The sequence below is a fragment of the Lagenorhynchus albirostris genome, chromosome 17 (genome assembly GCF_949774975.1).
Source record: "Lagenorhynchus albirostris chromosome 17, mLagAlb1.1, whole genome shotgun sequence".
In the NCBI taxonomy this organism is placed as follows: domain Eukaryota; kingdom Metazoa; phylum Chordata; class Mammalia; order Artiodactyla; family Delphinidae; genus Lagenorhynchus; species Lagenorhynchus albirostris.
The window spans coordinates 80,651,664-80,677,724 of record NC_083111.1 but is presented as its reverse complement, the minus strand read 5'-3'; the positions used below and the strand labels follow the sequence as shown (position 1 = coordinate 80,677,724).

At 62.0% G+C, this 26,061-nt stretch overlaps 1 protein-coding gene across 3 annotated transcripts in view; it reads right to left on the bottom strand.

Annotated features, from left to right (window-relative positions):
• Positions 1-11,476: 11,476 nt before the first annotated feature.
• Positions 11,477-26,061, bottom strand: part of ADGRB1 (adhesion G protein-coupled receptor B1) — an 82,499-nt gene continuing 67,914 nt past the window's right edge. For all 3 annotated transcript variants that reach the window (XM_060127808.1, XM_060127809.1, XM_060127810.1), the window contains 7 exons: positions 22,479-22,650; positions 19,426-19,521; positions 17,782-17,836; positions 14,999-15,687; positions 13,099-13,134; positions 12,806-12,916; positions 11,477-12,248 (listed from right to left, as the gene is read on the bottom strand). In XM_060127808.1, the coding sequence (XP_059983791.1) occupies positions 12,051-12,248; positions 12,806-12,916; positions 13,099-13,134; positions 14,999-15,687; positions 17,782-17,836; positions 19,426-19,521; positions 22,479-22,650 (1,357 nt within the window). In that variant the 3' untranslated portion in view covers positions 11,477-12,050. The remainder of the gene's footprint in view (positions 12,249-12,805; positions 12,917-13,098; positions 13,135-14,998; positions 15,688-17,781; positions 17,837-19,425; positions 19,522-22,478; positions 22,651-26,061) is intronic.

Here is a 26,061-nt window from a genome sequence, read left to right as displayed (position 1 = left end):
CTCTCAGAAACACTGGTGTGGGCAAGTGGAGAGCAATCTGACCCCTGGACCAAACTAAGAACACACGTATCTGATAACCCAGGGATCCCACTTCTGAGTTTACAAAACAGAGCAATCCCTGCCCAAGTCCAAAAGGGGCTCGTTGTGAGGATATACGGCACAGCAGTGCTGGTGATGGTGAAGCGTTTGAGAAGCGGACAGACGGAACACAGGGAAAGCTTGCCACGTAGATCCCCGCCCGAGACAGTAAGAAATAATGGAGAGAACCAGCCCCGATCTGGGCAAGAGGGGATGAGCACCCTCCACACTGCTATCCTGTGAATGCAGCTAAAATTCCTGGACCACGTGCACGGAGCAGCTCCCTGAGGACTTTGCAAAGTAGATACCAGCATGTGGATTGTGGAGCTCCAAGTACCGCTGAACTGGTGATAAATGTCCTGCTTTATCCTCTGGTATTTCCAGACCTGGATGCGTTCACCAGGTGTAGACAGAAAGAGCTTCAAGAGAAACCCTCGAGGTCTGGTCCAAAGAGCTGGAAATTGGGTTCCTACGTGGCAGGGGAAGAGGTGGGGACGTCTTAGGCTTCTGTTTGTTTTCTGTTCTCTGCCCCAGGCCCCAGAAAATCTGCAATGAGGCCGTGGTTGTGACCGAGCCTCTGGCAGTACAGGCACCTAAAAGCGACTGTGGGGAGAGAGGGCCCATTGCTTTTTTGTTTTGCTCTTTCTATTGTCTTGGCACTTGGTGTGGGAGAAAGAACCACACGCAGAAGGTGCACAGCAGGGCGGGAAGCTAAAAGCCCAACTTTCTAACCAGAAGGCCAGGATGGGGGTGGGGGTGGGTCCCCTAAGAGCCAGAAAGTATAGGGAAATCACACAGAGGGTGGAGTTCAGGGGAGCAAACACACGAAGTTGCATGTGCACCCTTGGGCTCCCCCGATCTCACTGTTTGCATCCGACCCTAAACAACGTACCATAGCCTTTCAGAATTGATCTAAAGGGTAGACTACTGCTCAGGTCCCAGACTTGCCAGTGGGTGATGCATACATAAGACACATCTGAATAGCTCTGGAAACCTCTCTGACCTGAAAGTGGGACCACAGCTCACAGAAAGTGGGACCAGCAGCTGATTGCCCACAAAAACAAACCCCCAAATCAACATTCTTCATGGAATCTGAACAAGACCCAGAGTCTCACAACCAAATATTTACAATGTCCAGGAGGCAGTCCAAAATTACTAGGCATATGAAAAACCAAGAACGTCTCAACTGCAAGAGAAAAGGCGTGCAACAGATACCAACTAAGAGATGACACGGACGTTGAAATTGTCAAAGACTTTAAAGCAACTGTTGTAACCATGATCTAAAAAGCAGTGCCGCGAACAGAAACCTAGAACAGAGAAATGGAAGACAGACGAGAGTAAAATGCCAAGACTGTGGTATTGGCGAAAGAATCCACACGTGGGTCAATAGAACAGAACAGAGGGCCCAGAAACAGACCCACCCAATTACACTCAGCTGATACTCGATAAAGGGGAAAAGTCAGTTCAACAGAAAAATGATAGTCTTTTCAATAAATTGTGCTGGAACAATTGGACATCCATAGCAAAAAAAAGGAAGAAAAGAATCCAGACACAGCCATTCACAAAAATGAACTCAAGTGGATCTTGGAGCTAAATGTAAAATACAAAACTATAAAACTTCTAGAAGTTTACATAGAGAAAATCTGGATGACCTTGGATGTGACAATGAGTTTTTAGGAAGAACACGAGAAGCACAATCCATGAAAGAAAAAAATGATGTTAGAGTTGGTTTTAAAATTAAAAAATCCTGCTCTGCAAAAGATACTGCTGGAAGATTGAAGAGACCAGCCAGGGACTGGGAGAAAATACCGGCAAAACATATATCTGATGAAGAGTGTTGCCCAAAATATACGAGGAACTCAAACTCAACAATGAGAAAACGGATGCTTCCGGGCCCCACTTGTGTGAAGGTTATGAGTGTCTCCCTCTAGACCCCACCCCAGTCCTACTGGCTGCGAGAGTTATACGTTGTCAAAACTCATCAAATCCTTAAAATGGGTGAAGCTTCTTATATATACATTGTACCTCAACGAAGCTGAATAAAAAAATGTAAAATTCAAGGATATACATCAGCATTAGTTATTATGCACAGAGAATGCCGTTATGTACAGCTCCATGTAATCTGTGCTACACGTTTGGCAGGATTTTTTATTAAAAGAAACTATGTCAAGAAAAAAAAAGAAAAAGAAATAACAGATCAGATGCACACATAGCAACCCAGATGGATCTTTAAGAAAAAAAGTGCTTAGTGGAAAAAAAGTAAAAAACAGAATGAGATATATAATTTAGATAAATTTAAAATATATCCCCTTGGTCACTGTGGTTATAGAAGATGCTCACATTAGACGAAGCTTGCAAAGGGTGTAAGGAAACTCTCTATACTATCTCTGCAACTCTTCTTTTTTTTTGGTTAAAGAAGAATAGTTTTTAATATTAATTAATTAATTAATTTTGCTGCATTGGGTCTTTGTTGCTGCGCGCGGGCTTTCTCTAGTTGCGGCGAGTGGGGGCTACTCTTCGTTGTGGTGCGTGGGCTTCTCATCGTGGTGGCTTCTCTTGTTGCGGAGCACGGGCTCTAGGCACGTGGGCTTTAGTAGTTGTGGCGCTTGGGCTCAGTAGTTGTGGCGCATGGGTTTTGTTGTTCCACAGCATGTGGGATCTTCCCGGACCAGGGCTCGAACCTGTGTCCCCTGCATTGGCAGGCAGATTCTAAACCACTGCACCACCAGGGAAGTCCTATCTCTGCAACTCTTCTGTAAGCTAAGATTATTTCAGAATAAAAAACTTTCAGAAAACACTTCTTTTTTTTCCCCAAGAGCACTTACACACCAAAAAGGGCACATTAACTAAATTAGGATAGTTGCTTATAGGTTGGTGGGAGGATTACGGGGATAAAAGAGAATAAATAAACACATAAATAAGCCGGAATGGGACACGCGTGGGCCAACGGTGATAACGTGCCGGACTCCAATCCTCTACTTGCGGAAAGAAGAGAGCGTTTACCATCAACAGACTGAAGGACTCAGAAAAATGCACTTCAGGAAGAAGGAAGGAGGCATGAGATGTATCAATAAGATGACGTGCTGTGATACGGTGATTTATAGTAAGAAACACATATTTGGTCTTCCTCCTTTTCCTGGCACAGAGTTCCCCAAACCCTTGGAAATTACTAAGTGATGACAGCTTAGAGGAGTCTTTCGTATGCTAAAGAGGTGACTTTTGGACCACCAGAGGATGGGGCTGGTTGCCAGGAGAACTAACCTTGGTATCAGAGGGCTGGAACTTTCAATCCCACCCCCACCTCGGGAAGGGAGAGGGGCTGGAGGTTGAATCTTCTGCCAAAGGCCAGAGAGTTAATCAGTCGTGTCTCTGTAATGAAGCCTCCACACAAACCCAAAAGGATGGGATTTGGAGAGCTTCCACGCTGGTGAACACGTGGAGATTTGGGAAGAGCAGGGTGTTGAGAGAGACCTTGAGAGCTCCAGGCCCTTTTCCCGTGCTTTTCCTCTGCATCTTCCAGCTGGCTGTTCCTGAGCCTTTCCCTTTTATCACAAACCAGTGATCCAGCAAGTAAAATGTCTCTCTGAGTCCTGAGAGCTGCTCTAGCACATTAATCAAACCCAAGGTGGGGGCGTGGCAACCCTCAATCTGTAGCCGGTGTTCAGAAGCACAGGTGATGACCTGGACTTGAGATGGGCGTCTGAAGTGTGGGTTGAGGGGGCAGCCTTGTGGGCCTGGGCCCTTAACCTGTGGGATCTGGTGCTATCCCAGATAGATGGTCAGAACTGAGTTGAATCAGGACACCCAGCTGGTGTCTGGAGCATAGCTTGTTGGTGGTGTGGGGAAACACCCCCCTACACACCCACAAATCGGAACTGGGTGCAGAACCCGGTTAAATGGTGAGCAAAGAAACTGTTACACACATAAGTAAATATAACCAAATGGTGCTTATTGTTTTACAAAGATGATAATAGTGTCTAACTGATGGCAGTAAAAAAAAAAATACAGGACGAAAATCATAGAAAATGTTACCATGTAAGCCCCAAGAAAATTATTTAAATGTTCTGAGGTCCTTGTATTGTATGAAAGGGGGTAATATATTGATAGATTTTAGTCCTTGTTAAGTTATATAACTGGTTAAATTTCAAAGGTAAGCTGAAAGGGAATAGAAAGAATCTGTACAGTTTACTGACCAATAAAAAAGTGGATTCAAACTAAATATTTTAAAAATGTAATCACTTCAAAAAAAGCAAGAAAGAGGATTTTTTTTAAAAAAAGGTAGAATGAGAGCAGGGCCAATATAGAGCACTAAAGTAGATGGGACACAAGCCCAAAGAGGTCCGTGATTATAAAAAAATAAGTGAAACACCAAGCCCAGAGTTTGTGCTTTATAACTGAAAAACAAGAACAAAAGAAAAGAGAGGGCGAAGGTGCGATTCAGACAACGAGGGGTGACAAAGGGGACCCAACTACAGACACGTCAGAATCAAAAAGCAACGGGAATATTATGGGCAATTTAATTCCAATACATTTGAAAACTTAGTTGAAATAGATGAATTTCTAAAAATAACTGCCTTACTAAAAGTGACTCAGGAAGAACCAGAAAGCCTGAATAGTTCTGCAATTAAATGCTGATGAGCAGGACTAGTTAAGGGAGACGGAGAAGAGAGAGGGGGAGGGGGAGGGGAGGAGAGGAGGAGGAGGGGAGGGGGAGGGAGAGGGAGGGGAGAGAGAGGGAGGGAGGGGGAGAGAGAGAGAGGGAGGGGGAGAGAGAAAGAGAGGGAGAGAGAGGGAGGGAGAGAGAGAGGGGGACAGAGGGAGGGAGAGAGGGAGAGTCAAGAGAGGCAAATCCCTGGTGTAAAGGGCAGACAGGCGGAGTGGAGGGCGTCTGGGCACGGGGAGGGGTTACGGGGAGGGGTGCGGGGAGGGGTGCGGGGAGGGGTGCGGGGTGGGCAGGTGGAGTGAAGAGAAGCTGCTGTTGCCCTCCGGCCTGAGACCCGCATCAGGGCCAGGCTTGGGTGCAGGCGAAATGCACGTTCAGTTGTGCCCAGATGGCCAGCACAGTGCTGTCACTCCACTACCTGCAGGCCAGTCTTCTGTGAAGGCGGATGATAGGAGCAGCATGTGCCCCGCTGCCACCACCCCTCAGTCCCAACAGACGGTCCTGTGATGGCTCTGGTCCTCGCTGAGGTCCACCCGCTCCAGGAGCCTCTGCCAGGAGCCCTGCACCCACCGTCACCGCCCTGCAGGCCTGGCGCACAGCAGGCACCGCGTCGATGGGCCAGTGAGACCAGCGGAGCAATTTGCCTGGACTGAGGCTGCCTTGGCTTCGAATGTCCGGAGCAGCCCATGCCCTGGAGGCCTGGACGCCGGCCTCTGCCTGTCCTGCCTCACTCTGCTGTCCCCCTCCTCTGGCGCACGCCTGGAGGCAAGTAAAGGTGGTCTGGGGACCCTCCCCAGCAGGCTCCAGGGGCTGCTCCCCCAGGTCCTCTCAGGCCCCCGCAGCTGTCGGGAGAGTGGATCCCGGCTGCCTGCTGGGGTTTGGGTTGGCCCCTGTCCCAAGGGGGACCGGACGCCCAGGCCAAAGCCTGATGCAACACGCGGGACTCCGGAGAGACTCAGGACCAGGGAGGGGCAAGGACGGGAAACTCCAGCGAGACTGGGCCAGGAGAGCGTCTGGCAGCCGAGGGCGGAGACTGCTGGGGGCTGGCCCGCCCTCCCGGCGTGGGGACGGGACTCAGGGTTTCTGGGGCTGGCCGAGCAGCAGTCCTGGACCCAGCGTGTGACCCGGGCCACACCTCCCTCTTAGCCACTAGGTGGTGACCTGGGATGGGCCCCAGAAGGCTCCTCATTCCCCAGGGCCAGGGTCCAAGAGTGGACTTTCTGTCCTCCCAAGTGCTTGCGCCCACCAGCGGGCCCCAAGCCTGTGTCCAGGCGGCCCACCTGGGTGTCCAGCTCCCGCCCCACCGCGCTGCGGGCTCAGCCTGTCCCGTCCTCCAGGAAGCCTTGGTGGCTCACGTCCCTGTCCTGGCTGCTCCCGCCAGCTCTCAGGGTCCCATCACCAGCCGGCCTCCCCTTCCTCTCCTCCGAAGAATCGGCACCCCAGCACCTCTCCGTCCCTCCTCTTTCCTGTCCGGGACCCCTGCCCCCCCACCCCCCTCTGGCGTAGAGGCTGCCTTTAGGAGAGACTGGGGTGGAGTCTGTCAGCTGCTTCCCCTCTACGGGTTGGGGGACCCTTAGCCTGGAAAGGATCTAGGACACAGGAGGTAAGGCGTGGGGATGGCAGATGAGGACAACTGCGAGGGGACGGGGCCCCTGAGGCCACCACCACCCACCATCTGCCACCCAAGGAACTCGCAGTGGCGGAGGGAGGAGGGAGCTGCCGGAGGAGGAGGGAGCTGTCGGGGCGCTGTCTTCTGCCTCAGGCTGACTCCCGTTGGGGCGGGGTCCACATGGCTCCCGGAAAGCATTCTGAGCAACACCTCCTCCGCCTTCCTGGGCCGGCTGGGCCCCACTCCCCCGTGGCGGGCTGTCCCCATCCCTAGTCGGGGTCCCTGCTGACTGGGAGGGCGGCTGGGGCTGTGGGTGTGGGGAGGGGGCAGGAGAGGAGCCCTCCTGTCCCCTGAGCTGGGGGGAGGGGTCTGAACTTGATGGTGCTAAGATTCCACAGTGTAAAGGCAGGTTTCCAGACCAGTCAATGTAGGTTCTGTGTTTTAAATTCCGGGAGCCAGTGCTTTTTCATCAAGCAGTGGTGCCCAGCCCAGGCAGCCTCCGGGCATCCAGCCTGAGCCCGACTTCCAGGACCCCTGGGCCGCACCCCGCCCCAGGCCTGACCGCCTTCTGGGAGAGCCCCGGGGCTGGCATCCCTGGGAGGAAGTTTCTGGAGCTGCACAGCTGGGGGCTGACGTGAGCAGTACCAGCTGGGGGCCCGCTTCCGACTCTGCTGAGGCCTTATTTGGAGGCGCTTCCGCTCCGAGTGGGGCAGCGACTGACACAGTCAAGAGTGTTCAGAGACACCCCTCCTCTCCTGGTTATTTTTAGGGCCTGACAAAATAACTCGGGAGCTGCTGCTACCCACGCGCGGAGACGCATGGAGTCAGACTGCGGGCCCAGAGGGGTCTCAGCAGCTCAGCCCTGCTCCCCACACCGCTGCGGGGGAGACCGGGCCTCTCTGAGCAGACCCGGCCAGGGGAACGGACGCCCCAGTGGGCAGGGGTGCAGCAAGCGAGGACGCATCGGAGGACGTCCTGCAGGGGCCAGACTCACCCCCACCATCTCCTATGGGTCTGCAGGGAGGGGGCTGCGGAATCCCCGCTCTGCGGGGCGTGAGAGACCTCCCCGGCCGCAGACCGCAGGTGGCAGAGCTGAACCCTCACTTCCCTGACTGGTGCACTCTGAGGTCCGGGGGCAGCTCCAGGCAGGGCCTTGATGCCCAGGGCCTGGGAGTGAGAGGATAATGCCTTGAGCCAGGACACTTGTTGGGGCCTGGGAAGGATGGCAGGCAGCTCAGGCCTCCAATTTTACGTTTACCAGAAAGAGCGGCCTGGTCGCCTCCCAGGGCGGCAGATGGCCGAGATGTGGCACTTTCCGGGCTTCTTCAGTGGGACCCCAGCTGCCTTGTCACCTCGGGGTGTCACACAGCGAAGGTGCAGGGAGGTGGCAGCTCTCCCAGCCCTACATGCTCCCACACAGGGCCTGGTTTCAGAAGGTCACGGTGAGCTGGGGACGGATGGAGCAGGGCTGGGAAGGACACTCCCAGCTAGTGGAAGATTCTGGAACAAGTCCTGGAGCATGAAGCGCACGTGGATTTGCTGTGGGAAGCCTTGGGGGTTCCGTCTTTCCTCTTGAATGAGACCTAGAGGAGCCAGCAGAGGCTGTGGGGTGCCCTACTGGTGGTCACGGAGCAGCCCAGACGGCACTGAGGGACTGGTTGCCAGGCTGCGGGGAGGGTGAGAACTGAGTGCATGTCATCTAATGCGGACATGAAGCTTTCCCACTGCGGCATGAATTTAGACCACAGGAAGGACTTCCCGACAGAGAGTGTGTTTGTGACTGCGTTGGGGCCAGGAAGTAGGCATGGAGAGGCGGGTGACCAGGTTTGGCCAGAAAATGTCTCTACCTGCCTGGAGGGAGGGCCGCCCCAGGGAAGGGTGGGGGACTTCTTGGGTCTCCCTCTGCTCCTGCACTGTTGGCGTCGGTGACACGAAAGGGAGTGAGCAGATGGAAGCCAGGTGAGGAGCTGCCTCCCGTCTCAGGAGTGTGGGTGCTGATGGAATGCCAGCACCTGGCAGCTGCCACTCCTGGTGGCTCCACCCCCAGGTGACTCAGAGGCTCTAGTCACTGTCCTTATGCATCCCTCCTTCCACCTACCAACCCATTCACCCTCCACATGCTCCCAGTCTGTGGGCGTTGGGGACAAGGTGACCTGGTGAGATCCTATTTTCAATCCCAGAAGCCTCACCATCAGTAACATAGATCATGGTGGCTGCCATCTTAGGCATAATCAGCACCAAGATCACTCAGCACCATCACTACTTCCATCTGCAGCTCCACCAGCACCACCACCATCACCAGCACCACCAGCACCACCAGCACCACCACCATCAGCAGCATCACCACCACCACCACCACCACCACCACCACCACCATCACCACCACCACCACCATCACCACCACCACCACCACCACCACCACCACGACCACCACCACCACCACCACCACCACCATCACCACCTTCACCACCACGACCACCACCACGACCACCACCACCACCACCACCATCACCATCACCATCACCACCACCTTCACCACCACGACCACCACCACCACCATCACCACCACTACCACCATCACCATCACCACCACGACCACCACCACCACCATCACCATCACCACCACCACCACCTTCACCACCACCACCATCACCACCACTACCACCATCAGCAGCATCACCACCACCAGCATGACCACCAAGACCTGCAGCTCCATCCACAGAACTGTTACCACCACCCTGGGCTGCACATGTCCCTGCTCGTCATGGTAACCACACCACACTTAGCCCCCCCCCCCCCTTGGGCATGGTGGTGCTGCTGATGGCAGATGAAGGGTAGCAGAGGACGTGTTCTCAGCTTCACCAGTGACAGGTGGCGTGGCTGCCCTTGGGTAGTCTACCCATTGAGGGGAGGATCCAGGAATTAGAACCAGGAGAGCTGGGTTCAGACGCAGTCCCACCCTCACTACACGTGAAGCACCGGCAGCATCCCCTCGCCGCCATGAGTTTCAGCCTTCTCATCTGAAGATCCATCAGGACCAATGCCCTTGTCCTGCGTCGGGAGCCCAGCAGTCTGAACAGCTGGATGAATACAGAGGCAAACCTCAACCTGCAGTGGTCCCTGCCCCAGCACTGAGCACCTCACTGTCTCTGGCCCGAAATGCTGCCCAGCACAGGGCTCACCACCAGAAGGTGATGGAGGACCCGAGGCAGGGCCCGAGGGTTTTGGCAAGTCTTGTGGGAACATCCCTGGCAGGCTTCTTGCAGTGAGAGCAAGAGAGCAGAGAGCAACTTCTGTGACTGGTCACCATGCCAGGCTGTCACAGAGCATTGAACTGCTGTGAACGTGGGGCCCAGGCAGAACAAAGTGTGTGGCCTATCTCAGAAAGACACAGTCTTCTTGCAAAGAGGACCTAGGATGGAGGGGAAATTGGAGTCTGGTCACAGAATGATTCTGACCTGGTCACATCCTGAGCCCTGACCCTGGTCACATGCTGACCCTGACCCTGGTCACATGCTGAGCCTGACTTTTGTTCCACGGTGAGCCCTGACCCTGGTCACATACTGACCCCTGAGCCTGGCCTCTCACTAAATCCTGAGGCTGGTCCCACGCCAAAGCCCTGACACCAGCGGTTCACACCACCGGAGTCACTCCTTTTGGAGGCAGGGAGTGTGTGGTTTGGGTGCCTCTTGTCTTTTTCGTTTTTCTTTCCGTTTTTCTTTTGCACGTGGTGCTGGGCATGAACAGGGCAAGGGAGGTCAGGGAGCTGGCAAGACCTCGCGCTGGTCACTCCGCAAGGACGGTGGCGAGCCCTCTGCAGAAAGCCAGCCTCGCAGACCCTGGCCTGGTGCTCTGTGCTACCTTAGCAGAGGGCGTCGCTGGGGGCTCGGGACATCGTCCACCTGGACCCTCTGCTCCTAGGTACCCTCTGGCTTCCTTCTGTAACAGCCAGAGGACGAGGAAGCCAGCGCAGGCCACGGCCCTCATCTGAATCCCCCAGACCAGATGGGCTTGGGTTTAGAGCTAGTACCGCGCACGTGTGAGATTTCACCGAACACCCCAGGGGGAACACGCTGAAATGTGCATACGTGCATTTAGTGGTTCAGATGAGCTATAACAAGCTTCAGTTTGGGTCAGGTCTTGCTGCCAAATCTCACCGATTTTGGCTTTTTGAAGTGTTGAGAATCGGACTCGGACACTATGTGCCCTCGTGAAGCGCTGGCCCCCGAGCGCTGGCCGCGTGTGGCCGGAGGGCTCAGCATCACGCCCTCCTGCCGTGGCTGCTGCGGCCACACTTCCCTCCCTCGCTGTTGTCCACTCATGTAGGGCCACTTGTGGTCACGCACGGTCACGGCCACTCAGCCCCTCCCAGGCACGCGTGGCCACCAGTGTCTCTCTCCATCCTCGGTCATTCGTGATCACCCGCGGTCACTGTGGTCACTCACGCAGCAGGCAGCACCCAGCGGGCCCCTCCCCGTCCCATCTTCACCTGCTGGTGAGGACTCTGGATGGGGGGTGGTCACAGGCGCATCCACGCCCGGTGAGATTCCCTCAAGCCGAGCCCTGAATGGGGAGAGCAAGGCCGCCATGGGAACCCTGTGCCAGGCAGTGCCCCCGGCCTTTCTGCCGGGCCTGCCATCGGTTTCATCTTGGATCACACGGTTGGGGGCCCATAATCTCGGGGTGCTGGGCCTCCAAATGGCCCACCTGCACACCTCCTCTTTGGACAGGCAGCCTCTGTCTGTTGCCTCTCGGAGCCCAGGGGTTCTGTCTGGTTTCCCGGGGTGGGGTGCACAGCCTGAGGGGAGGAGATCTGCATGGCCGCCCTCCACCCCCAAGCCTGGAAGTTCTCCAGCCAGCTCCCTGCGGCGGCTCCGGCTGCCCCCTGCTGGAAGCACGGAGGAGAGGCGGGATCCCGCACTTGCACTCTTGGCGAGCATTTCAGAGCTCAGGCTCAGAAATGGGCCTGACCGCAGGCGGGGCGCGGTGCCCACTAGGCCTCCCCAGCCCCTCCGGACCCAGGGACCGAGGTCAGCAAAGACCACCCCCAGCCCGCCAGGGTGCTGGCTTGTGTGCTGGACAGAGGAGGGCCACACAGTGAGGACGTGGGTTTTTAATTCTTTTTATTGAAGAAAAGAAAAGGAGAGAAAAAATAGATTCCCCACCCCTGCTTCTTCCCGGAGTGGGCTTCTGGTCCTGCCCCTGGGGTGGTGTAGGTGGGAGGGCTGTGCTCTCCGCCTGGGTCTGGGGAGGGGCCCCTGGGCCCTGGAAGGGTGCGGGGGGGCTGGCTGCTTCCCGAGGGGTGGGGGGGTCTAAAAAACGGTGCCAGGCTGGCCAGGCCAAGCAGGCTGGTCCTCTGCTGCAGCAGCTCAGGTGGGCACCCCAGGGATGCTGGCCGCACCCGGCCTGGCCATTGTCCACGGCGGCCTGCCCGCCCGCCGGGGCTGGGCCGGAGGAGGGCAGAGTCTGAGGCACCTTCGGGCCTCTGGAGCCCTGTGCCCACCGGGGCCGCCGCCTCCTGTCCCGTCTGGCTCTGGTCCCAGCACTGCGGGCCTCTGCCTGGCCGCCGTCCGAGCGCCCTGAGGCCGGGGCGCGGGTCTTGCCCGCCGCCCGTGAGCGTGTCTGTGCCCGTCCTGTGGCAGGAGCGGGCAGAGCAGCATCCCTCCTCCGTGGCCCGGTGCGTGGCCGCCGCCCGCCCGCTCAGACCTCGGTCTGGAGGTCGATGATGTCCTGACCCACCAGCGGGATGGTGGCGCCTGACTTCTCCCACTCCACGCTCCGCAGCTCTAGCGGTGATGGCGGCAGCGGCTCCAGCTCTTTCTTCACCCAGGCGGGGGGCCCGTGCGCTTTTCGGAGACTCTCCCAGGGCCGCTTGTTGGGCGTCTGCTGCTTTTCTGGCTGCTGGCCGGCGGGCAGCGGAGCGGGTGAGGGCCCCGACGCAGAGACACAGAGCAAAACAGATGGGGAGTGGAGAAAAGAAGGCGAATAGTGAGGAAGGGACCAGACAGGTAGGTGCGGGCGGCAAGGAGACCCCGGCACGGACGGGTGAGCGCGGGCGCAGAGCCTTTCCTGGACCGCGCGAGGGTCGCGACCCCTGCCGTTGGGTGAGTCGGGCTGGCCTGCAGGGAAGGGCAGCTGGAGGCCGCCTCCCACCCAGCTCCCCTCGCTTGGCTCTGAGTCCAGCTTACCCAGGCTCCCCCAGCCCAGCCACAACCCAGCTTCTAGATGGCCCCTGGGACAGACCCATCCACCTGCCCTGTCCCTCTAGGGTCTAGCATGGGCTGGGTCAGGCCAGTCCTTGGGAAAGGTTGAGTGAAAGAACAAATGAATGAACGAAGTAGGGCCGGAGGAAGGAGAGAAGAGCTTACCTAAGGGCTGTCCCACAGCCCCGCCCAGGCTCCGCCCCTGAGACCCTGCCCCCCACCCCTCCCCACCCTCAGCCCCGCCCTCCAGACCTTGCTGTCCGGGCCCAGCGGCGCATCCTTGTCCTTCTCGGCGGCGTGCTGCAACTTCCGGTTCAGGTCCTGGAACATGTCCTGGTGCCGCTTCCGGGTGTGCATGATTTTCTGCAGGGGGAGGAGGGGCGGCGGTCCTGAGCCAGGAGAGGGGCTGCCCTGCCCTGCCCCCGCCCAGCGTAGGCTCCTGGGGACTGGCCTCCCCGTCAGGGCAGGGTCCTCCTCCCCAGCCCCTCCCTGCCTGTTGGAAGGCCTGGGCCCAGGTAATCGGGACGGGGCACACCAGGACCCACCTCGAAGTCCAGTTCCGCATAGCGCGATTTCCGCCGCTGTGGGGAGAAGGGTTCGTGCACGCTCGCAAGCAGTTCCCCAAATCCCCCAGCCCACAAGCTCCTGCCTGAGGATGAGGGAGGCCAGGGCCCCTCACCCCTGCCCACCCTTGGTCCTGGCAGACACACCTCTGACTACACTGAAGCTATCGGTCTCAGTGCCCAAACCCCCTGTAGGCCAGCCCTGCCCGGAGACACCGGGAGCCCAGCCGGGGGCCCTGGAAGAAGAGGGTGGATAGAAAGAAGGGCCACTGGACGTAAGGAAACAGAAGCCCAAGGACCCAGAAGGCAGGGGCACCCTGTGGGCGAACCCTCATTCACCTTCTGTGCCACCCTGAGGCCAGTGCCAGGGCTGGGCAAGGGTGTCCAGCTCAGGCGGCCCAGGACACGCTCCCAGGCACAAGGAGACCTGGACACAGGGCCGTGGCACTGCTGGCCGGCCACAGAACTGGTACCCGGGGCTGCATTCACCAGAGGCCATGAGCCAGGAGGTGGGAGCCCAGCCTGGGGAGGGTGGGGCTCCCCGAGGGTGCTGGGCCTGGCTGCTCCCCACCCCGCCGTCTCCGAGCCCCTGTCCTACAGGCTGAGCAGGGCTCGGGGGTCAACTGCAGGTTTTAGGTTGGTCTAAGGGAGCCTTGCTGCCGCTGAGTGCCCAGCCATGGAAGGAATTAGACTCAAGCCGCTTCAAGGCTAGCTCAGTGTCCAGGCCGAAAGCTCTCGAGCCCTTAAGTGATGGGTGAGACCACCACCGAGGGCGACCACCTGACAAGTGGCCATTTCAGCACAGGCGCGAGCTCCCGTCACGGTGGCCCAGCAGGCCCGGCGGTGCGGGGAGCGTGGCTGGAGAACAGGTAGATGCTGCCCCCTCCAGGCAGAGCCCTGCCACTCGCCCGCAGGGGAAGGGGGAGGGGGAGGGGAGGGGAGGGATGGGGAGGGGGAGGGGAGGGGAGGGAAGGGAAGGGATGGGGAAGGGGGAGGGGGAGGGGGAAGGGATGGGGAGGGGAGGGGAAGGGGAGGGGGAGGGGGAGGGGAGGGGGAGGGATGGGGAAGGGGAAGGGAAGGGATGGGGAAGGGGAAGGGGAGGGGGAGGGGAGGGGGAGGGAAAGGGGAGGGGGAGGGGGAGGGGAAGGGGAGGGGGAGGGGGAGGGGAAGGGGAGGGGGAGGGGGAGGGGAAGGGGAGGGGGAGGGGGAGGGGAAGGGGAGGGGGAGGGGAGAGGAAGGGGAGGGATGGGGAAGGTTGGGGAAGGGGAGGGGGAGGGGGAGGGGAGGGGAGGGGGAGGGGAGGGGGAGGGGAGGGGAGGGGGAGGGGGAGGGATGGGGACGGGGAAGGGGAGGGGGAGGGATGGGGAAGGGGAAGGGGAGGGGGAGGGGGAGGGGGAGGGGAGGGAGGGGAAGGGAAGGGATGGGGAAGGGGGAGGGAAGGGGGAGGGGAGGGGGAGGGGAGGGGGAGGGGAAGGGGGAGGGGAGGGGAGGGGAGGGGAGGGGAGGGAGGGGGAGGGGGAGGGGAGGGGAGGGAGGGGGAGGGGGAGGGGAAGGGGAAAGGGAAGGGGGAGGGGGAGGGGGAGGGGGAGGGGAGGGGGAGGGGAGGGGAGGGGGAGGGGGAGGGGGAGGGGGAGGGGGAGGGGAAGGGAAGGGGGAGGGGGAGGGGGAGGGGGAGGGGGAGGCAAGTCCTCCCCTACACAGGCCTCAGGTTCCCTTCCTGCCAACAGGACTCATTCCAACAGGGGTGATGCCAGCCCCCGGGCTTCCCAGGCCTGGGCTCCTTGAGGGTGACTGCCAGCCCCACCTGTGGAGCCACCGCCCAAACCCGCAGTGCCCACAACGCACCTGTCCCTTGTCCACTAGCCCCCAAGGCTGCCCTTACCTCCAGGGAGCTCGCGGACAAGGTGGAGACGTTCTCATTCTTCGTCCCGGCCCCCGTGCTGGGCCCCGGGTGGGCAGCGGGCTCCCCAGACTCCCCCAGGCTGGGGGGCGCTGACTCCAGGGTGGGGGGCGGGGGCAGGGGCTGCTGAGGGGGCGGGGGCGGCGGGGGCGGGGGCGGGGGCGGCTGGGTGGGGGGCGCCTCGGGGGGCTGGCGGGAGGGCGGGCTGCGGGCGGGGAGGCCGGCGTCGGGCGCCATGTTGAGGTGGATGAGGCGCGTCTGGGGCATCTGGTCGATGTGGATGCTGTACTTGGGCTCCTCCTGGGGCTTGGGCCGCAGCACGGCTGTCGCCGTGGGCAGGATCACGTAGCTCGTGTCCAGGGCCTTCTCCTGGGCTCGGCTCAGCTCCGAGTCCAGCTTCTTGAAGATGTCCCCATCGCCGACAAAGGACGACTTGGGCACCCTGTCCTTCTTGAGGGTCAGCGAGTGGTTGGGGAAGTCGGGCAGAGGGCCGCCCGGGCAGCGGGGCGAGCCGTGCAGGTGCAGCTTGGACACGTTGGCCGGCAGGCTGTTGAAGTTGGGGGGCGCCTTGGCGTGGGCTAGCTTCAGCTTCTCTTCCTCGGGCAGAGATGGTCGCTTGAGCGTGCCCGTGATGGTGGCGGTGCGGCAGGCTGCAATGTCTTTGTTCAGCACTGTAGGGACAGGCGAGGGGGGTCAGGGCGGCCGGAGGCGGAGGGGCTCCGGGTCCCGCTGGGTCTGACCTGCCGGCAGCTCTGGGCACCCGCCCTGTGCTCGGTGCTGCCGCAGCTTCTCTGTCCTTTCAAACAAGGCCGGGACGCAGGGGCGCCTCTCTGTCCTCTCCACGATCCACAAGAGGACAGATGACCTCCACCCACAGTAGCTGGGAAGGGCAAGTGAGAGGCGGCCTGGGCCACCTGGAAGTGTGGGGACCCAGCCCCTCACTGCGGGCGGGACAGCCGTTCCCGGGGGCCAGCCTCTCTTCTGTTCAGCAGTGGGGACCAGGCTGCCTGGACCTCCGACCTGGGCTCAGGCTTGCCAACCGCCCGGCTCGCCCCTGCCAGTCAGTGCAGTCTCCACTGGCCCACAGAGGGCCCAGAGCTGCAGTCCGCAGCCCGCTCGGGGCTGATCCTCTGGAAACCCTCTCACGCTGGCACTGCTGGGTGGACAGGCCCCCACGTCACACCCTCGCCCGGCCTCCAGAGCTCACCAGCTGCTCCCCGCGGCCCACCTCCTCAGCACACACCCTCCGAGCTGCCCAGGCCGCTGGTCACTTGCCCGCCTCCCCGATGGCCAGAGGTCTCGGGCCCCTTCTCTTCTCCACCCTCCGGATGCCAACACCAGCACCCAGGTCTGCAGTCCCGCTCTGCCCCCAGTCCCCGTGGCCCAACGAACCTACCATCTTCCCTGCCAAACCTGCTTCCCACCCCTCGCATCAGGGTCAGGGTCAGGGTCAGGGTCAGAAAAGGCTCCCTCCCTCGCTGCCTCTCCCTTGTGTGTCCCTTCCCGCCGGCTGTCTAAGTCGGAGCCAGTGTCGAGCCCCGTGGGCCTTCCCTGCTCAGATCCAGCTGCAGGAGGCCTCCTGTGCGCTCGCCGGGGCCCCCAGCTGCCCCGTGCCGGTCCCTGCCCTCTCTCCACCCAGCACCACCCACCCACAGCTGCAGGCCGCTCACTCCTCTCGAGCCCAAGGGCCAGGCTGGGCCATGTTACTAATGACGAAGGAACTGGAGGCTCAGAGAGGCCGGTACTACACAGGGCTGTGTCCAAGCCCCCAAAGGCCCCTAAGTCTTGGGGTCACCTCTCCTCTCAGGGAGGTTGGCTGGAGCACACAAGACTAAGATGGGGCAGGAAGGATGCCCTGTTCACCTCCTGTCCAGCCCAAGCCAGAGGTCACCTCCTCAAGGAAGGCTTCCTGAGGTCCACCTGGCAGCAGCAGACACTCCCCACCCAGGGCTGTAAGCCCCTCCCCATGGCTATCTCTAGGAAACATGCTCCACAAATATCTGACAGAGCAGAGGAACCCAAACCAGCTAGTCGTCCACAGCCCCAGACACGGCCTTCCACTGCCGCAAACGCCAAAACCAGCTAGTCGTCCGCAGCCCCAGACACGGCCTTCCTCTGCCGCAAACGCCTGACTCATAAGAAACGACGCCTGCCAGCTTCCTGCTATTAGGCGGTTGATTCCCTTTTTGCACTTTCTTCCAAGAAGCTCATGGCTAGCCTGGGGCTCAGCAGCGGGTCCTTCTCACTGCTCTCCTCCTGCTTCCACTAACGGCCCCCAATCTGAAAGCTCGACCAAACCCTCTTCCATGGCTGGAGTAACAGTGAAGAAAAGGAGGCAACACAGAACATGGGCCCTTGAGGGAGGGCAGGCAGGGTGGGGGAGGCGGGGCAGGGGGCAGGGCAGCTCCGGGACTCACAGAGCTGGCCCAGCCTCACTGTCCCTACAAGGAGGCTGGTGGGCTGAGGGCTGGGGCGTGCTGAGGGAGAGGAGAGGGCCAGGGCTGGGGCGGGGGAGGCCCCAGGTGGTTCCTTCCAGCGCTAAGGGCTCCACCACCACTGGACGTGCCGCGCACCTGCCAGGCCTGAGCCCCAGGACAGTCTTCTGCTCCTGCCCCCACAGACCTGCCGGCAGCCTCAGGGGAGCGGCTGGGGGATGGGAGGCATGGAGGTGGTTGGCGGGGGTGGGATGAGGACAGACAAGCAGACAGACGCACGGAGAAAAGAAAAGGCAGGGGGCCCGGGGAAGGGCCACCTGTCGCTCTCACCTGTCAGGCGCTCACCTGATCTACAGGCCAGATCCACATCCTTCTCGAAGTCGGTCTGCAAGGCAGAGACGGGGCAGAGTGAGTCCGAAGGCGAGCGGGCAGGGCTGGGCTGCTGCCCCGCACACCGCGCTGCCTGTGGGCTGCGGGCAAGGGCCGCCCCGGAGCTGCAGCCCCGCCTCGGAGCGGCGCGTATGACGCCGTGTGTGGGCGCGCGCGCACGCTCCTGAGGGCCGAGGGTGCCCACGGGCTGACGTGTTCACCCACAGCGAAGCCCCGTGCGCCGCGTGTGCACAGCTGTGGGCGTGTGAACGTGCACGCACGTGTGAGCACGCGCTCCCTCCAGTGCATTCGTGGATCAGGCAGAGCTCACTCATGCCCTTGGCCTCGAGTCCCTCCAGTGGGACGGGGCACACAGAGGGCCCCACGCCAGAGGCCCTGCTGCCCAGGCCACCACCACCCACTGATGTGCCGGGAGGGGGGGCCTGTCCCACATCACCCCTTTGGTCCTCACCACAGACCTGGGGACGAGGAAATGGAGACCAGCTGGCCCAGCAGAGGCAGAGTGGGGTTGGGACGCAAGTGTCCAGTGCCAGGGTGGGACCAGCTACCCCTGGAGCAGTGGCTGTAGTGCCTGCCGCAGCACCTGCCCCGTCCCAGGCTAGGAGCTGGGGGAGGCGGAAGTGGGTGACCTCGGCCCCGGGCCACCCCAGGCTGGAAGGTGGCCTTCTCCAGGGACTGTGGGGCCTCAGGGGATGGTGGGGCCCTCAGTCAAGCCTGGAAGTTCCTTCCTGGCAAACGCAGACGTCAGGTTGTCGGGAAGATCACAAGATCTTTGCCCAGAGGTCAGGGATCAGGCCAGGAGAAGTGTCAGGAGGTCCAGAACCTGGCTTCCTCCCACCGTGGGCCCCCGCCTCACCCTTGAAAACGCCTCCCTGAGCCTGGCTGCCGGCTTCTGCCAAGGCCCTGCCTGTGACCCTCACAACCGTCATGAGGTGGCCAGCAACCTAAAGACCGAAGGAGCACCTCCCACCTGTCAGGGGGCACCCAGCGGGCCGCAGGCATCAATGACAGCACAGGGAATTCCCCCAGCACGTTACCAACGTCTGAACAGGTGGCCTGATGGGGGTCAGGGAGGGCTGCCTGGAGGAGGTGACACCTACAAAGTGGGCAGCAGGAACAGACAAGGGTGTGCAGTGCCTGGGGCTGGACAGTGTGTGTAATGCCAGAAGACCAGGGAGTCAGGTCCTTAGAGGATCTGGTTGAGGACGAGGCCATGGTGGGGTGGGGAGTGAGTGGACAGGCTAGGGCCCGTCCCGGGTGGAGTGCAATGAGAAGTCTGGAAGACGTACAGAGTGGGGCAGGAGCCGAGATGAGGGCCGGACACCCAGAGAGTGGTGTCTGGCCAAAGGGCACAGCTGGTACCGGGGGTAAGCTTGGGTGGACGCCAGCCCCGCCCAGATCCCTCGTCACCTGGACCCTGCCCATCCTCAAACCCTGGACTGGGGACTTCACCTCGGCGAGCCTCCGTTTCCCCAACCTTAAACTGGGCTTGGAGGTCCTCCTAATTGGGCTGCTGGGGCCTGGTGGAGACGCCCAGCGGGGGTGCCAAGCAGGGGCAGCCTGCGTCCCGGCCCCGAGCCCTACCATGAGCTGGGCGTGGCCATTCTGGAAGGAGCCCCCCGAGTCCCCGTTGCCCTCCTCCTGGCGATCCACCACGCGGCACTTCACAGCGTCCTGGACCTGCGGAGCAGAGCAGAGGCGGTCGATGGGCAGCCCGGCCCCCGCGACCGCGACGGCAGGAAGGGGAGGCTGAGTCCCACCAGGGCAGCATTTCAGCGAGGGGCAGCCCTGCCCCCCGGACGCACACGGGCCCATGTGCCGTGGGGAAGGGCCTGCAGTGTGGGAGGGGGTGCTCCCAAGAGCACAGGCTCATCAGCGAGCTGGAAAAGGGACAGCGGCTCGGGGCAGCCTTGCCAGCAGCCAGCCTTGGGGCCCAGCCTCTCCTCTGACCTTTGACACCCTCTCTATGCCCGTTTTGGGTGAAAACTCAAAACCATGGAGCTCTGGGCCCCTGATAATACGCTGCAGGCCCTCCTAGCCGGAATCTGCCGTTAAGAGCCCACTGTTGGCCTAAGTGGGTCACCTGGTGTCCAGACCTGTCCTGAGTCACCGTGACCTGCACATCCCTGAACGTCCGGGGCAAGCTGGGGTCAGGCCCCCATTCCCTCATCCCTGAGACCAGCGTGCTCCACCAAAGGGAAATGAACAATTACGGCCTCGGACTTTTCAGAGGGGACGGTAAGGGAGGCTCCAAGCGAGGGGCCGCGCGAGCAGCCAGCCCAGAGCTGGTCAACAGAAAGGAGCTGCCAGAGGAGGAGGAGGAGGCCCGTGTATCCAGGGACGCTGCCGGTCAATGCGGGCAAGAGCCACGGGCGGCACCTCCACCTGCCATGGAAGGCGCCGGGCACTGGGGGCAGCAGTGAGCAAAGTGCCCGTCCTCAGGGAGCCGATGCTTCAGAGGTCACCGAGGGAAGCAAAGGGAATAAACGAAGGGGCAGCCTGCTCAAGCACGGAGGGTGGGGTGGGCTGAGCACAGAGGGCTTCCTGGAGGAGGCGTCCTGAGTGAAGGTGGGGAGAGCTGAGAGGAGGGCTCCCAGTAGACCCACCATGGACCCCCGGACTTGGTCCCACTCACCCCGGCCACTGAGCCTGTGCTGCTGTGAGGGACTTGGCCAGAGGCAGGGCCAGGGTCTTGCCGGCCTCAGAGCTCCGGACACTCAGAGCAAACCCACCACAGGTGTGCCTTCCTCCCATCCTCGCACTTGCTGACCCGGCTGACAAACACCTGCTAAGCCCTGCCACGCGCCCAGCAGGGGTGGGCCCGCACCCAGGGGACGGCAGACGTGAGAGCACGTCCTACGCTGGCCTGAACAGCAGTTGGGGTTCCCCGATGCCTAGCGTCCCCACTCTGCCCCCCTCAGGACGTCCAGGCTCTGCTGGCGCAGACGAGGACCCTGCTTGTCCACCTGCTGGAACGGTCCGTGCCCCCGGGGCCGGCCGCTGTCTGCCCCTCCTGGCCCATCTTCCCCGGCATGGCCGAGCTGGCCCAGGCCGGCCGAGCTGGCCCAGGCCGAGCATGGCCCATCTTCCCCGGCATGGCCGAGCTGGCCCAGGCGCCAGCCAAGGGGCTGCATGGGACACAGGACCCTAGAGCTCACAGAGGGCAGACCGAGAAGTCCGGCCCGCGTGTCCTCGGGCCCAGCCCCCGCGGGCGTGCTTGGGGCTTGATCCCGACCCCCCTTCTCGCTTCCCGAAGGAGCGGCCGGTGCTCCGGACACCCCCGCGCCCTCCCTCTGCAAGCCCTCCCTCTGCACCTGCTGTTCCCGCTCGGGGCTCCTTCACCCGACCCCACCTTCTCATCACTTTCCGTTTTCCACCTTCCCTCCTTTCAGGGACACGGCCCCCGTCCGCCCTGTCTGCTGAGCATTTCCATTCCTGCTCTCGTAATTCCTACAGGCTCTCTTTCCGTTCTTGGGGTGTCCTTTCGTCCCAGCTGTGGGCCTTGCTTCACAGAAGCGAGGCAGCCGAGAACCACGAGCCTGGGCCAGCCCCCCTCCCGCCCCGTCTGTCCAAGGGGAGCAGGCAGTAGCTGCTTTGGGGGGCTGTCCTGAGACTCCCTAATGCGAGGAGGTCGGGGGCCGGGGGCACGAGGGCGTCAACGTGGGTCTGTGGGGTCGCCTCCTCCTGGGCTGTCTCCGTGGCTCCAGGGCTGGCGGATCCGCGGCTTTCCCGGGGAGACTCTCCTCAGGCCCTCAGGACTTGAGAGTGGACGCTCGGGACCGGCTGGACATTTGCGGGTGGTGGAAACGCCGTTTCCACATGAGAAACATCAGGTCTTCACTCCTCCTGTGTTTCCTGCAATGGGAGCCCCTGGAGAGGGGTGGCCCGTCTCCCCCAGGTGTGAGCTGCGTGGCCACTCAGCTGTTCCCAGCGTGGCATCCCCATCTTCAGCTGTGCAGGCCCCCAGGCCAGGGCCCTGGTGTCCACCCCCTGGACAGGAAGTTCCAGGCGGGGGAGGCTGGGTGGGCAGCGCTGCCTCAGCAGACAGATGCCCAGTCGTCCACTCCAGACTCTCCCTCGGCACCCGGGGACGCTCCGGCCTCATGCCCCTCGGCTGCCCTGTGCTCCCTGCTGCTCTCCCCACGACCCTGAGGTGGGCTCCCACGCGCCGACGTCCAGAGGCGTGGTTTTTCACATTCCCACCCGCCTCACATAGGGGCCCGTCCTGAGCCATTGCTACCGGTCAGGGAGCAGTCGGGATGGTTTGGTAAAAACCTTCTCTTGAACCTCCTGGAGAAGCCCAGAAAACGCCAGAACGGGAGTCTCAGGTGCCACAAGAGCTGTTCCCACCTCCGGCGGCTCCCATGCCCCTGGGCCCCGGGAGGACAGAGCCCACCCGCTACCTCGGTCTGAGCCAGCGCGGGGCACCAGGGCGTCTTCTAGAAGAAGCTGTCACCTTAACGAGTGACCATTCCTGGCAGCCGTGGCCGCGTGCTGGGCCCAAGTCCAGCCTTGCGGAGAGTCTGGGCCAAGGAAGCGGCCCCTCCCCACTAGCGGGCCTCCTCCCAGAACCTTCCCGCCGTAGCACGTGGGGAGGTGGCGCCTGGAGAAGGCTGACTGCCCGCCCGTCGGCCCACCTCTCTCCGCAGGATGCAGTGCACCATCACGATGACGAAGCCCTCCAGTGAGTCAAAGACGGCAAAGAGGATCTGGAAGAGGGCGGATCGGCGGTCGGTGACAGCGAGAACGGCCGACATCCAGGTCAGCGCCAGCAGCGGCAGCACCACGCAGGAGCTCCACAGCGAGGCCCTGCGGACGGGGCGGCGGGCGGGCGGCATGAGGGCTGCCCTGGGCCCTGCCACCCACGCCCTGCCCCTGGGAGGGGCCACCCAGGCCGGGACCCGGCCTCAGCCCAACTCCCTCACCGGGGCCGGGGCCGGGGCCAGGCTGCCCGTCCCACCTGGGGCACATCTCCCTTGGGGCCCCACTGGGCCTTCCCTGCCCTGGGCTGCATCCTCTCCTCCCCATCCCCTTAGAGACCCTCTCCCACTCAGTCCCGCTGCCGCCTCTCCTGGGGAGCAGAGTTCTGCCCCAACACCCCCAGCTCGAGGGCTCCCAGGGCGGCTGGGGACTCAGGATGGTGGTCCCAATGGGCTGGGCAACAGTGAGGGTGGGGGTGAGATCTCTGGAAGACAAAGGTTCCTGACTGTCCAGGAGGTCCCAGGGAGCGAGGCACACTGGAGGGAGGGGGGACAGCTGGGGGAAGGGGGAAGAGGTTTCTCCTCCCAGAGCCCTCAGGCCCCCAGCCAGGGGTCCAGGGCCAGAACTGCAAGATGGCCACAGGGGAGGGCGTTTGGTGAGGCCTCTGAGCTCTGGACAGAGAGAAGGGGTGGGTGGGTGGGTGGAAACCAGAGAACTCCTCAGGGAGAAGGAAGGAAGAAACCTGTGAGGAAAGAAGACAGATGACAGACAGACAGGGCCAGGCGGGGAGGGCATGGGGCGGACAGACAGACAGACAGGAACAGAGACGACAGGCGCTTCCTCCTCTTGGCGGGCCCTGTTCTGCCCTCCCCAGGGGAGGACCTGCCTTTGCTCCGAAGCCTTTGCCCCTTGTTCCAAGTAGTGCTCCAGGAGCACCCCCAAGGCAGGCATGGCCCTCCCTGCACTGCCTACACACATGGCCACTCTGAGCCTGTCTCCTGGTCCGCACAGCAGGGACACTACGCCAGCCAAGGGGCTGCATGGGGACAGAAAGCGCACCCGCAGGATGCCTGAAGTACAGTGTCGGGAACCTGCCTGACCCACCCCAACCCCGTCCCTGCCGCTACCAGCAGTCTCAGGGCCACTGCGGCCTGAGGACCATAGCCAGGGTCAGCTCTGCCCCCCGGGCCGGCGACTGCCTGCAGGGGCTCCTGGCGTTCCTGCCACTATCACCAGGGGTGGGGGCATCGGGACCCCCTCCTCCCTCATGGATCACCCTGGTCAAAAGGAGAGGCAGGAACACGTGGGACAGAACCTCAGGGAGGCCACCAGGAAGGAGCTGGGGGCACCGGGGCTGGGGGGAGACAGGCTGGTGTCTGGCCAGGTCAAGGACCCCCAAACCAGCGGGGCCTTGACCGGGGTGGGGGCAGAGGTCCCCCCCAGACTGTACACTCTGTTTCTCCACCCTCTCCAGCCTGGCTCAGCCACTGAAGCCGCGTCACCCCTGCAACTGGACCTGCAAGGGGCCCAGCCCCACGGGGAACTTCTGCCCTCCCGCCCCGAGGCAGGGCCCTGGGCCTCCACGTCCGCCTCAGCTCGTCTCTGTGACCCGGGTCCCCCGTCCCAGGGCCAGCCCCGTATCTCCTCCAGGACGCAGCCTCTAACCCTGCCCCTCCCAAGGCCTGCCCCAGCTCAGGGGACAGCTCTCCAGCCCCTGCCCGGCGGCTCAGGCCAGAGCCACCGCTCACCTTGAGGCACCCACGCCTCTTCCCTGGGCACAGCCCGGGCCCCAGAACTAGACCGCGGACCGCTCTCCTCGCCTCCTCTTCCCTGGGCACAGCACGGGCCCCAGAACTAGACCGCGGACCGCTCTCCTCGCCGCCCCTTCCAGGGCCCTGCTGCCCCCTGGCACTGAGGACAGGCGATCCAGGCGGAGGCCTCCGGGGCGGGGTACCTGCACCTGCGGGCGTTCTCCCCTCCATACCTGCTGTGCCGCACCTGGCACAGGGCCTGAGAGAAGGGGGCCTTCCCGTGACGGCAGCCTGGCCTCAGTGTGCCCACCACGGCGGGTGGGGCGCTGCAGTCTGTCTCCTCCCTTCCAAAGCAGGCCTGCTCGAGCCAGAGCCCTGGACACGGCTCCTCGTGTTCTGAGCAAGAGGCGCAGACCCCCCCCCCGAAACTTCCCATCCCACCGTGAGTCATCTTCCCTTGGGCCTGAGGCCTGGCATTTACTGCCTGATGCTGCAGCAGGCTGGCAGATGGCCGGGGCTTGGGGACCGTAAATTATTCAAATTCTTGCAGCCCAGCCTCTGCAGTTTCTGAAACATTTCTGCAGAGAGCCTTGTGGAGGGGTCACGCAGGTCCAGGCGTGACTGCTGGGGAGGACAGGAGGCGGGTGGGGGAGAGGCCCGGCAGCTGCACCACCCGCCCCCCTTTGGAAACTCAGATGCCTCTGGGGGAGGGGCTTTGAGGGTGGATGGGGGCAGGGGGGCGGGCAGGGCCGCTGGGAGGCTGTGTCCTCCACCCCACAGGCCTACGTGTGTAACAAAGGAGACCCAGGGCGTCTGGGCCGTGGACCCCAGCACGGAGGAGCAGCCCGCCCTCCCGGAGGTTTCTGGCTCCACCGGACAAGTCCCCACCCCGGAACCGTGTCCACCTCTGCTCACTCGCTCCCCGCGGCCAGAATGCCCTCTCCACGGGGCCCCTGAATCCCAGGAAGCAAACAGGAGGGTCCCAGGGGACCTGTGTGTCTGGGGACAAGACGACCACTCTCGGGTCATCTGAGCCAAGGTCCCTCCGGATTTGGCATCCACCCTAGACCCCAGGTCGCACTGGCCCTGCCCCGCTCACAGACCCCTGGTGGCGGCCCGGGGTCAGCGAACAAGCCAGCTGCCCCAGCACGTCCTGTTTCCAAGGTCACGCCTGCCTCTCGCGCTCACATTCAAATTCGTGACCGACACGCACACGCACACACGCCGCACTCCTGCACACTCATGCAGAGCGCTGCGACCCCAGCGTGACCACACGCTGATGACGGCCACCAGCTGACCGTGTTCTTGCGGCCCGAGGCCTGGCCCGGCTCCCTGCCCTCCGGTCAGTCTGATACCGCGAGGCCCCGGAGGATGGACGGGGGGAGCCTGGCCGGGGAGGGGTGCGGGCAGGGCAGGAAACGAGGTGCCAGAGCCTGGGGAGGGCGGGCAGGGGCTGCCTAGGCCCCCTGGGGTGCACGGCAGGGATGACAGAAATGACAGAAAAAGCTTAAAACAAACAAAATGTAACTGAGGCGAGCAGAGCCCGGCGGGCGGGCGGACGGGCGGGCGATGAGCGGCACTAACATGGCGTTACTGGCGGCTTCGGAGGTGGCGGCGGCCGCAGAGAGGGCTCCACACTCGGCACATTTGAGGGCGCGCCCGAGGGGGGCCCGGGGCAGCTGACTGCAAGTGAAATTAAAAGACTGAAACGAAAGCAAAACTGTTCTCGCAGACATGGGGTGGGGGTGGGGGGCGGGGACAGCAAAAG